The sequence below is a fragment of the Polypterus senegalus genome, chromosome 8 (genome assembly GCF_016835505.1).
Source record: "Polypterus senegalus isolate Bchr_013 chromosome 8, ASM1683550v1, whole genome shotgun sequence".
In the NCBI taxonomy this organism is placed as follows: domain Eukaryota; kingdom Metazoa; phylum Chordata; class Cladistia; order Polypteriformes; family Polypteridae; genus Polypterus; species Polypterus senegalus.
In genome coordinates, this window is record NC_053161.1 from 169,453,372 (window position 1) to 169,466,537 (window position 13,166).

General features: G+C 39.9%; 1 protein-coding gene across 1 annotated transcript in view; it reads right to left on the reverse strand.

Moving 5' to 3' along the window:
- Window positions 1-13,103, reverse strand: part of LOC120534493 (NACHT, LRR and PYD domains-containing protein 3-like) — a 66,987-nt gene extending 53,884 nt beyond the window's left edge. Inside the window, exons 1-3 of the mRNA XM_039762096.1 lie at window positions 12,933-13,103; window positions 11,299-11,364; window positions 9,485-11,210 (exon numbers count right to left, since the gene is read on the reverse strand). Of these exons, the coding sequence (XP_039618030.1) occupies window positions 9,485-11,210; window positions 11,299-11,364; window positions 12,933-13,044 (1,904 nt within the window). The 5' untranslated portion in view covers window positions 13,045-13,103. The remainder of the gene's footprint in view (window positions 1-9,484; window positions 11,211-11,298; window positions 11,365-12,932) is intronic.
- Window positions 13,104-13,166: the final 63 nt, after the last annotated feature.

Sequence of the window (13,166 nt, forward strand, 5' to 3'; positions counted from 1 at the left end):
TTTTTAATTACTGCTGGCCCTAGCACAGCTGTTAGGACCTTCACACCCCTGTGCATTCCTGGCTTCCTGCTGAGCTTGTAAAACTTCCTGCTGCACCATCCCCCATCCTTTGTTCTTTGGCTTGTCCTGTTTCATTCAAACCAACTCCTAAACTGGTGCACTTTCTTTCCAACTCAGCCATTCTTGCACTAGCACATTCAGACCTTTCACACACAAGCACTTGAATTCCTTTCATTTCCATTGTTCTTTGTTTTAATTCCACACTTTCTTTACTCAGTATCAATATGCCAATATCCAGTTCATGCCCTCTAGTCAACAATTGCCATTCACACTCACCAGCTCCTCTGCCTTCTATCTGATCTCTTTGTCCTAAATCAAATTTCAGTGCAGCACTGGTTACCTTTCCTAACAGTGGTGAAATATCTATCAGTGTAGCATGCTCTTTAAATACTGGACAGACCTCAGAATTACTTGGAGATTGTGGTGCAGTGGAGAATAAAGGAAGAAAACACCCTTGCTGTTTTCCTTCCTTTCATCTCTCTCCTTTTCCTCACACTCACATTCCCACTCTTTATCTGAGCACTCATCTGTCTCATGTAAGTCACCCACCCATGTTTTAGAGTTCCAGTCCGATCTGGTTACTGTTGCCCTAACTTTCACCATGGGCGGTTTACATTTCTTTTTTCCACTTCTTTCACTGCTTTCTACTTTAGCAGCGGATGTTCTACATGCTAACACTTCACAATTATCACACCAACTGTTACATCTTTCAAAACTCTCACTCAACATTCCACAACTTTCACTTTCATTCACTTTGCTATTTTCTTCCTTATCATGATCTTCCTTATTACCAATAATACAAGCTAGTAAACCTCTTATAACAGCAGCTGTCTTCTTTAAACCTGATCTCTGTTTTCTTGCTTTTAATCCTTCCAGCCCCTTCCATTTTGTGGCACACTCAGCTCAGCTTCTGCTTTCTCTACCTGAACTACAGGTTTCCTAGCTTTAGCCTGCTTCCTCTGCCACTCCACTGGAAGATGGCTGACTTTAAAATGAACTTAGGCATTTCTAAGTCTACAATCTCTCTAATACAATTTGACAAATTCGTTATGGGTTGGCCTACTTTTGCCCCTGTAAGCAAACATACACATACATACACAAAGATTCTAAACGAATAAGTACCGTATGAATGACGAATGCATGTCCCATCACTCCCTAGCACTTTAACCACTTAAATGCCGTATGAATGACGCATGCATCTTTCACCACTCCCTAGCACTTTAATTAGGGACTCACTACCACCAGCACTAACAAACATGCGGGTGTCCTTGTGACACACATGAAGTCTCTACACTTTGTTGGTTATATTCCATTCAGCAACCAAACAATGTTTTACTTCCACCGCATTTGTACACTGGGTGCCCTAAAATTCACATACATAAACAAACACATACATCAAAACAGTATTTGCAAACAGGGTGCAAAACTTGGTTACCCCAAAATCCTGCCGACTACGCCAATTGTTTTATCTTGGTAGAGTAATATATATATTGCTCTACTGTCCCTATTGTATTATTAATATGTAGCCTTAGAATACCTAATCTCACAGACTTACCACTGTATATAACTTATCCCCACCTTCCCTTCTATATCTATAACCTCAGGCAATTAGATGTAGTAAAAGACAAGCAGGAGTTAAGTTACACATAAAATAATGTATTACTGATAATATTCATAAATAATAACAAAATGCAAAGTACATTTGAATATTGGCAACCATACAACCTGATAAAATGGTGATGTGTAATTCAGGTGGCACACAGACTTGCAGTTACTTAAAATGTCTCTAGTTAAGGCATCGTTGGTGCTCAGCTTTCAGCCACATGTCTGTTCAATATGGCTGCTGAGCTGTGCTCTTCATTGTGTTGTCTTCATCATCACAGGTTAGCAGAGAGAGATGCTTCTTCATCATATGTCAGTCAGTCAGAGAGATGCTTCTTCATCATATGTCAGTCAGTCAGAGAGAGAGAATGTGGTTGAGCAAGTACATTTATAGATGTTCTCTCCAATTCCTAGAACCAATAGGACATCATGGTACTTAAAGGCCTCTGAGACTAGCCAATTCCAAACAGCCATATCTCAGACCAATGGGTGAAATAGAACATCTTATCTCCTGCCCCCCAAGACCATATATTACACTAACCTGGCTTTGTGTGGGGGATGGGAGAAAAGACTTTAGCAAAGAAATGCTCATCAAACTGGTTTAAGACACATCCCCCAAATCCTGTCGTAAAATTACAAAGAAAAGTCGTAAACATGGGGGGGATAAACAAGAATGCCTCTCACCAAGGTACCACTAAATTATAAATAAAGACATACAAAACATTTATCAAGTTATATGTAAAATCCTACATCACAACAGGAAGCCACACACAAACACACTCACATCTCAAGGTCTCAATTTGAGCATAATTATTCAAGACGTCTGTAACAATGGGATCTATGATTAATTCAAATAAACGATTCATTAGTTCAGTGATATTCCAAGAATTTAGATACAAGTTAAAAATAATTACTGAAGTGTCTGACAGGGGTTATCCCAATTAATGTTAGCAAAGTTCAGTCAGAATAAACAAAACCTCAGTAATTTCCCAGATGTCATTGCATTGACAGATTTCTTTCAGCTTTTCCAACAAAAGCGGAGCATTGAGCACGGCTTTGACAGCTTGTGGGAAAGACAGGAGGTCCAGAATGTCCACATTTGCTGATGTGGTGGAATTTTTAACAACCTGTCATTTGATAACTTGAGGCCATTTTGAGTAGAGGTCATCCTGCCAGAGACACAGCATACTGTAAAAGATGCCAGCCTTTTTCTGTTGTTTTGATGTACTTGCACAACTTTCACAAGCAGAGGGCATGTAGGTGCTCAAGTACCAGGAACACATTTAAACTTCATCACTTCATGATGTGAAGTGTGTGCACATGTTCTGTAAAATGCCTTCAAGAGAAGAGTTTTTTAGATTAGGATAGAGAATCACTGAGACAAATCTGTGCCTACTTGTACAGTATATCTTAAAGTTTGGATGTGATCTCAGAGACACTGTAATACTCACAACCAGAAGTCTGCATGTGCCAGAAATAAAAGCACAAACGTGAAACTTTGTCATCTGACTGAATACAGAGTAGGAAAGGGAGAAGGCGTCATAATGCAAACGTTCTGCAAACACCAGCACACTGAATAACACACAATCTGAATTACAATAGGACTGTTGGGACCACGGCAGGCTGCAAGCCAGGAACCTTCAGTGGATGGGACACCAGTTTGGTGAGGACGAGATATGAAGTCATGAACACTAATAACTGCTTGTGCTTATAATCACCTGAATTATTATTTTTTAGACGTACACATTAAATGAAGGTGCCTTGAAATCCCATCTTGTCCACTCTGTGCTTGGTCTCTGAGGTCTCTGCCTGTTTGTGGTCTCTTTCTCTTTATAAAAAGGGCTTTCACATGTTGTTATATCTCAAATCTTCTGCTGGCTTAACTTACTGGACTAGTTGGAGGATGGAGGAGCACACAATGAATTGTTTTAAAATGTGTTGTTTCATAAATGCTCTCCAAAGAGTATAGATCTGAAAATGCAGAGTCTGTCATAACTGGAAAATCAGAAAATGGAGCACTTTGATGTCAGCATTACTGCGACAATTGTTCTTTTCTAACATCTCTATATTAGCCTTGGAACTCATCAAATATTTTGCTGTATTTAATTTTGTTGGACTACTTAATTAATTATAACTTAACTTTATTTAATTTTCTAAAACTTTTTGTAACATTTAAACATAGTTGCGCTTCATTCCCTGTCCATCTGTCCTCCTTGTTCTTTCAGGATTTGGGTTTTCTTCAGGTTGCACACTAAACAATCAGAACGGTTGACTAACAAGCCATGCATGTCTAATAAAACTGGCTTGCCCATCCATTTCACCGTGGATGATAACTTTTTAAGAAATTATCTGATAAAGCTAGTGTGAAATGAAAGCTTTTAAAACCAATCCACGTTTTTAAATATATGCATGTTAGTGTGGATTAATGTAACTTGTTAAGGGTACTTAATTATGAGAATGAGTGAGTGTGTAAGAAAAAGAAAGATTTTTCGAGTCCGTGGTCATAAAGCTTATGGAGCCATTTCTGGACAAAGGCAGAACTGCAACAACAGACGACTTCACATCATTTTCGCTGGCTAATGGACTGTTGCACCGCAACATGGCTCTGCTTGGCACCAGAAGTAAAATGGGAAAGGAACTTCCACCTGCAGCTAAAGTCACTTCAGTATACAAGCAATTCTCCACGCTAGTGTTTAGATCTGGCACTGCCATGCTGACAGTGTATACAACCAAAAAGAAGAAGCCTGTCTGCATTCTTTTTGCAGGACCTAATTTAAAGTGTTACCTATGATCCCTGATGGCAGAGGATCTTCAGTTCCATTATTCTTCACTGCAGCTGTTCATATCACATAATGTCACCCAAAATGACACCAGTGGGAGGACCCCGAGATAAAGAATGTGTTGTGTGCATCTCACAGAACACGTACAAGTTTTCTGTGCCAAATATTTCCATTGCACATAAGATTTAGAAAAAGATCTATTTTCACTTATTCAGGATTTTAAATGTCTCTCACTGATCATTTCTTCATTTAGGGTCCATTTTTTGGGACATTGAAATACAGTAGTCTGCTGGTCTTCCAGTCAGTTTTGACACAGAAAATAGCAACTGAGGAACCATCAGAGTTGACAACATGAGGGCAGAGAGGCGTTGTGTCAGTCATGTAAATATACGGGGACCTAGAGAGGCCACTCTGTCCATGAAGAAGGACCAGCTGTGGTCTGGAGCACCGGTGACTTGTCTAGCTCTGACTGTCCATTTTGAAGAACACACAGGTGATATGCTGAGGCTGCTCTGTGATCTCACTGTGAAGTGCCGTTATCAAACATGGTGTCACTCAGATTTTTATCATGTTTAATATCTTCTTTAAGAGGTGTTTGTGAATTTTATTTTGTTAAAGAAGGCTTCACTGGCTGTGCTGTTGTTATCTGCTTTAAATATTTATCATGATGTGTCCTTTTAATGAATGTTTTTCTTATTTCACAGCCTCTGACTGTTAAATTGTTTTAATTGGTCTGATTATATGGCTGATTAAAAGTTAAGTTGTATTAACGATATTTACCCATTACTGTTGTTTTATTGCTTTGTTTTTAATAGCATTCATGTCTTTTTGTCTACCATGACCCTGACCAGTCTTCACCTTATAGGCTAGACATATCATCTAATCACATTATGGCTAGCAGTGGTGCTGACCTCTCAGCAGAACAATTTATTTCTTTATTAAATCTTCTCTTTGCTCAAGAAGAACATATAAAGTGCCATCTACATCAGCACAAAGGCCACATTCCACGTGGTCACACCTTGATCCTGACAATGATCACTAATAATAATAATAATAATAATAATAATAATAATAATACATTTTATTTAATAGGCGCCTTTCTTAGCACTCAAGGTCACCTTACAAAAAAAATTAACAACATTAGTAAAATTAAAACAAGAGAATGATAAATCAAAAAGCAATAAATAGCAAACAAACAAAGATAACTGGCAGTACAAGTACAAAATTCACAATTGGTATACCAGTTTGAAAAGATAAGTTTTGAGGGCAGTTTTAAAATGTGTTATTGAATCGAGTTGATGTATATGAGAGGGAATAGAATTTCTGAGTTGAGGAGCACAAAGAGAGACGCTCGAGCTCCCATAGCACTGAGTCTGATGTGCGGTACAGAAAGTCGAGCTGCAGATGAGGATCTGAGTGAGCGAGAGGAGTACAAGTCTGTAGGAGATCAGTGAGGTTGTGGAGAGGTTTAAATGTTCAGAGCGGTATTTTGTATTGTATTCTGTAGTTAACAGGGAGCCAGTGAAGTTAAGAGAGAATAGGTGGGATATGTTCAGTGGATTTAGAGCAGCAGGTTATTATCCTGGCAGGAGAATTTTGAAGAAGTTGTAAGGGATGGATACGTTTTTGTGGGATTCCAGATAGAATAGCATTACAGTAATCTATATGTAAGGTGACTCGGGCATTAACCAATACTTCAGTACTGTGTTGCGTAAGAACAGGACAAAGTCTGGAAATGTTTCGGATTTGGAAGAAGGCAGCCCGAGAAATGTTACTTATATGGGAGGAAAAAGACAGAATACTGTCAAGAATGATGCTCAGGCTCTTAATTTGGGAAGAGATGTTTGTTATTAATATTGTTAATTAAAACAGAAGAATGGTTAATCTTAGCGAGTGTAAATTTAGAGCCAATGAGGAGCACCTCAGTTTTATTGCTGTTTAGTTGGAGAAAACTGTGAGTCATTTATGTCTTTATGTCTTGGAGACATGCCATAAGAGTATCTGGAGGGAAAACAGAAGTGGATTTAGTGGATAGATATAGCTGTGTATTATCAGTGTAACAATGAAATTTAATACCATTGTACTGGAAGATATTACTTATTGGGAAGATATAAATGAGAAAAAGAAGTGGCCCCAAAACAGAACTATGCGGAATTCCCTGAGTAACGACTGCATTCTCAGATTTAAAGCCCTTATTTGAACAAATTCCCTCGTATTAGTGAGGTAGGAAGAAAACCACTGGAGGACAAGGCCACAGACTCCAAAACTAGCTAGTCGTTTCAAAAGTATCTGATGGGATATGGTGTCAAATGTGGAGTTGAGGTCAAGAAGCACAAGAATTGATAAAAGTCCCATATCGGAAGATCATCTGTAATTTTGACCAGGGCAGTTTCTGTGTTGTGTTTAGGATGAAACCCAGATTGAAACTGTTCAAAAAGGTAATTTTTTGAAAGATGGGACTGGAGTTGGGAAGCAACTATCTTTTCGAGAACTTCTGAAATGAATGGAACATTTGAAATAGGCCGATTATTATTAAGGATATTTGGGTCTAAACCAAGTTTTTTCTGAATTGGAGTAATTGAGGCCGTTTTTAGTGAGGGGGGACCGTGCTAGTAGGATGGGAAGAGTTAACTATAGCAGTTATCATGGAGGAAATATGTGACAGACAGGATTTAACAATGCTTGTAGATATTATTTTCAGCTGGTAAACTGAAATCTGAGAATAGGGTAGTTGGTAAGGGACGATGGGTGATAGTGAAGAGTATGTCATTTTCTGCAAAAAAATGTAGCAGTATTTAACAGAGAGGTTATGGTAGGCAACATTTTTTGGTGGTGTAACTAGTCTTTTCATTGTAGAAAAAAGAGCTCTAGTATTATTCCCTACTGTATTGATAATGTTAGAGTAGTATACAGTTTTGGCAGCAGAGAGAGCATTTTTGTATTTTAACATGGGATTTGAGTACATTTCCTTGCATACAGCAAGACCCGTCATTTTAGCTAGGCGCTCCAACTGTCGGCCCGTGGCTTTGAGCTGACAGAGTTCAGATGTATACCAGGGAGCAGTGCGAATAAATTAAATAGTCCATGTTTTAAGGGAGCTAGTGTATCAAAGGCAGAGGACATAACAGCATTGTAATAGTCTACTAATTCTGATGGTGTGGTAGCAGAAGAAGAAACAGGCTGGGATTGCAATAAATCTATAAGGGTCTCTGGGTTTACATGGTGGACATTACGAAATTAAATTACATGCTGAACCTTTAATTTACAGAGAGGTAAGCTAACATCAAATGTGATCATTTTGTGATCTGAGATAGGTAATTCAATAGGAATAAGATTGTGAAGTGTGATACCAGAGCAGCAAACTAAGTCTAAAATAATGACCCTTGTTATGAGTTGAAAAGTTGACATATTGAATTAAATTAAAACAGTCAAGGATTTCATTAAACTTATGTGTCAGTGCATCAGCTGGCACGTCAAAGTGTATGTTAAAATTACCCATGAGGATGACATTAGTAGACTTTGCACACAAAGTTGTTAAAACAGTAAAAAGTTCTGTAATAAAAACACTTAATACTTTAGGAGGTCTACATAAAACAGCAATTATAATAGGTGAAGGTCCGCAGAGTTTGCCAGCTAACATTGCAAAGGATGGATACGCTGGAAGAGGTATTGGTGATAATTTTAGGTCTTTGCGGTGTACTATTGCGAGACCGCCTCCCCTCCCCAAAGAACGTAATTTAGAGATGCAGACAAACTCTGGAGGGAGCGCTTGATTTAGATGAAGATAATCACCGATTGCTGCCAAATCTCTGTGTAAGACATAGACAGTCCATCTTAGTGTCTATGATAAAATCACCAATCAGCAGATCTTTGTTAGAGATAGATCGTGTATTAAATAATCCAGACCAAACTTTCTATGGACGTATATTCCGGTGATTTTACCAAAGAAATCAGCATGTTATGATTAGCACACCATTCAAAAATACGTGGACAAGTGTGTCCTTCAGACCAAAGTGAAGGAACAGACCCGCTGCTACTCCTGAGGCAAAAACGGCGACAAGAGCCCCAGTGAACATACTTTGGCCGTCGGAGAATGCCACGGTGCAGCAGGAGATCAGCAGGCAAATCATAGTTTGTTTGAAGTCGATAGAATTCATCTGGTGAATTTTGAAGATGTGACTGCATTAGATAGCAAAGTAAACATAATTATCCATGACAACTAATTGAGGTTTATCATAGTAGATTTGCAGAAATCACCCAAGCAAATTCCAGTTTGGAAACAGAGCAATGTACCCTCTTGTGTACCTACTCAGCCCAATTAAAATAACACGTTAGCCAGTAGACCGTCACCACTGGGATTTACGCAAGTACTCAGCAATTGACAAGGGGCAGTTTCAACCATCTATTCATCAAAGTTTGTTACTTGAGCAGAGAATTAGTGAGAAAGGTTCCACTTACCCGCACAGGTTGCAGCCGGCAAAGAACAGTTCTACAAGGGCTCATGTTAAGGCCGAAGGAGGCAAGGGACGCAAATGCGTGTTATCAGTTTTTAATCCAATGCAAAGGCAAAGGAAGATCTGATGCAAACGGTAAAAAACAACTAGTAAAAGTACACAAACAGAGCACAGGCAACCAGTGGCAGACAGAAACGCCAGCGTTCACTTCCAGTTCCAGTTCTGGATCAACTATTACCAACCCTTAGGATCACCCTTAAAAATAATTAAACAAACTTTGTGTTATTCATTCTGAATGGTGCTATACATTTGTAAATTTTAAAGAATGATGCAAGCAATTATTGTAGGACTCAAACTCAGACAAACCCTGGGCTCAGACTGAGCGAAGTCTTACTGTGCCACTGTGAGGTGAGGATCAGCTGATAGAGCGACACGCCCATGTGAAACATCACAACAGGGACATCACTTCCTGTAAGATGGGGGCAAGGCTTAGAAGATCTATTGAGTTCAGGAAACAGTGGATTTAAAGACTAGAATGAAACTCTGCTGTGTTTTCAAACAATTAAACTAAATTCATGTATTACTCACTTGACATGTCTACAGCAGATGAGCCCCGGTGTCAGTCTCCAGATGCACTCTGATGTGAGGTGTTTGTCTGACAGGACGAGCTCCTCAAGTTCACCACAGCAGCTGATTACAGAGCCCAGCACGACACAGTCAAGAGGTGATAAAGTCACCTTACTGAAGTTCATCTTTAAATCTTTCCCAATGGCGTCTCTTATTAATCTCTTATTCTGAGTTTCATAGAGCCATTGACACACTTGTAGAACTTTACTTGTACCTTCACCCCGTAGTGCCTGTTCAGCTTTCTGCTTCACCCACTCCAGTATCTGCTTTGCTGTCTTCCTCTCAAACTCTCCCAGGATTCCCCTCAGTGCTTTAAACACAGAAGGCCTGGCCAGTCCTGCCAGGAATCGAGTGAGAATCTCAAACCGGCCATCTTTACATAAGTCCAGCTTTACAAGCAGCTCCCCAACGCCACCTGATGGATCGAGATAGAAGAAGCAGGCGGCCATGAATTCCTGTAGTGTGAGGTGATAAAATGTGCATGTCATTTGACCCAGTGTGCTTTCTCTCTGCAGGATTTCTTTAAGGAATCCTGAGAGGAACTGAGAAGATAAGACTGACTGGAGACCAAAGGTGGATATTTCAAACTTGTCTTGAAACATAAGAGTCTTGTTGGCCACTCCATAATAAGCCATCTTTCCAAGTTTGATTAGAATCCCTCGTTGGTCTTCGGTGTCTCGCCTGTGCTTGGTCAGGATGTTGTGTAAGAACATCACAAAAAGATCGGTGACAGTTCTAGGGGCAGCTCCGCGCTCTTCTTCAGGTGTCTTAAAGTGGCTCTTCAGCACAGAGCAGATAATCCAGGAGTATGAGGGGTTGAAGCACATGGTGTACAGGATGTCATTCTCCTCAATGTAGTGAAAACCCTCAGAGCCCAAATCAGTGTCACCAAAGAACTTCTTAAAATACATCAGTCTTTGTTCAGGGAAGAACCCCAGAATCTCTGCAAATCGGTCAACTCTCTCCATGTCCATGGCCTCCAAGGCTGTTGGTCTGGTTGTTATCAGGACTGAACAGCCCTTCAATAATGTCCTTTTGACCAAGCTTGTGACCAGGATGTGGACAGGAAAGTAGTCGTCTGGGTTCGAGCAGAGCCTGTCCTGTGTGAAGTCCAGTTTGTGTTTGTACTCATCAAGACCATCAAATATAAAGAGGAGAGACTCAGGTTTCTGCAGGATTTCTCTTAGTCTCGGGTCATTGTGATATTTATAGTGCCTTACAATCAGCCTGGTCAGAGGCATCTGTGGCTCCGTCTCTGTGTCTAGGAGGTTGAGCTCACTGAATTTAAACAAGAATACGAATGAAAACTTCTGGTACTGAGTGCCTCTGGCCCAGTCAAACATGATCTTCTGGACCATGGTGGTCTTCCCAATTCCAGCCACTCCACTGACTACTATTATGTGCGGGGCAGTCTCACTTCCTGGACTCCTCTGAAAAAGCTGCTCAATCCAGATTCGCTCACATTTCTCCTTTGTCCGCTCCTCCACCAGCTCTGCATGAGCCTTCCCCGTCTTCACAAGTTCATGGTGAGTCTCAATGTAGGTCCTTTTGTACTGACCAATGACCATCAGCTCTGTGTATCGAGTCCCAAAGATGACAGCCCTGGTGCGTGGATCATCAAGAGAAACCTGATCATTCAGAATTCTTGTGGATTCATACACACCAACTCTGTGTGTCTCATGGAGGCCTGAAAGTTAAAATTAGAATAAGTGAGGAAACTGAATGGTGGGAGAATGGACAAGCTAATGACTAGAAACAGGAGATCAGTGCTTTACCTTTAATATGGGTATGAATGGGATAAGGCTGGAGTCTGGCCTGAATGACCTTCAAGAGGTCTGGTCCTGCAGAGACAACAAGAGACAATCACAGCAGGGAGGAGGCAGACTATCACAAATATAAGTAATTGTCCTGTGAGGTATACCAACAGAAAAACAACATAAAACACTAAAAGACTGTTGCTAATGTGGACTTTGTTTGGAGCAGACCAGTAATGTGTGACCATGTTGCAAGACTTGTAATTAATTTTCCAAGAAAGAAAACGCAGGAGATCACTGACTCGACAGCATTAGACACAGCAGACATATTGCGTTTCTATCATGCTGAAGGAAGCACAAGGTGTAATACTGGAGAAAACAGGAGCTGTCCACTGAGGCCTCATGGGACCGATAAGCTTCATGTGAATTTGAAACTTCTGAAAAAAACAAGATGGATGAAAAACAGGTGGAAATCTGATAATCCCAGAATTATTTAGGAAAGTAAAAAATGAAGATGCAATCCTAGTGTTTACACACATGGACCTGATGAGGGTACTAAGATCAAATATGGCAGAAAAAATGGAATCTGTGACCTCCTGGTAAAGAAGTACAAAAATATTATTGCTGAACATCTGTGTGTTTACCTTTCGTTATCTGATACACTTGCTGCAAAACATATTTAGGCTACTAGTGCCCTGAGAGGCTCTATGTACCTATGCTGTACGACTGAACTTTGTCCTTATGGCACCTCAGGACCTCCATAGAGGATGCTGTGATTAGATAATGTGTTTAAAAAGGAGTGAGGAGGAAGACAAGAGAAGGAAGGCTTCCTGTGCAACACGTAAGCCAAATTGTTTAAACCGGATGGCAGTGTGTCAATAGCCATAATGGAATATTAGGAACTGACTAAGTGGAGTGAATAAACCAGCAGATGGTCAAAAGAATACATATCTATGGAAAGCATTTTGAGCATTATTGACCTCATGGATCAAAATGATCTGCCAGCAGGAGTTCATATGAATGGTCGGTGAGAGCTCGTCTGGATGACATTGTTTGTCATCTAGCATTGGACAGTACATTTAGCATCAGGATGTCTTTGCTGATTGTTTTTCTTATTTGATTCACTGCACATCCTTGAACTGGACTTTGATGTAAATAAAGAGGGTTATTGAGGTTCAGGGTTTGTGTTATGTGTTGTGTTTTGTGTAAATGATGTTCCATGAAGTATAAAGAGTTGTATATATTGTGACACATGTTCTTTGGAGTCATTGTTAGAGGCTGCTGTGTTTATAAGATAATTTGTGGTTTGTGCATAAGAAAATCATAAGTGTTTTTGAATGTGTGTACGTTATACACTTTATAAGTTTGGCTTTGTAAAATTTGAAAGTTTTTTTTTAAAGTTTTTTCTAAAGCACTGGGGAAAAAAAAGACATTTACATAGATACATAAAGATAAACTCAAAGGAACTAAAGGAAGTTTTGATTTTCACAGCTATCAAGTCGGATTCTTCATGTCAGTGGTGAACCTGACAGCGGTGTGTCAAAAATCTCAGACAGTAACATTTTGCTTTGTGTTCCTGTGTCCCTCCCTCCATTTTCCTTCCCTGTGTCCACACATTCAATGGCTCTCTGTCAGGTTAGACTCCATTAACTCACCCCATTCTGTCACCTCCTTCAGTATTCTTGTCATGTTTGGTGATGGAAATCTCACAAGTTCTTCAGCCAGTGCCTCCCACAGGCTCACCAATATTGCTTTGTCCATCTTCATTATGTCATTGATGAAGGATTCCACATCTGTTCGCCCATCATATTTGTTTTTGGCTTTGAATCTCTGAAAGACAAGCAAGTGACTAGAGAGTAAATTTGGAGATGACCACTGGAGGAGAATAG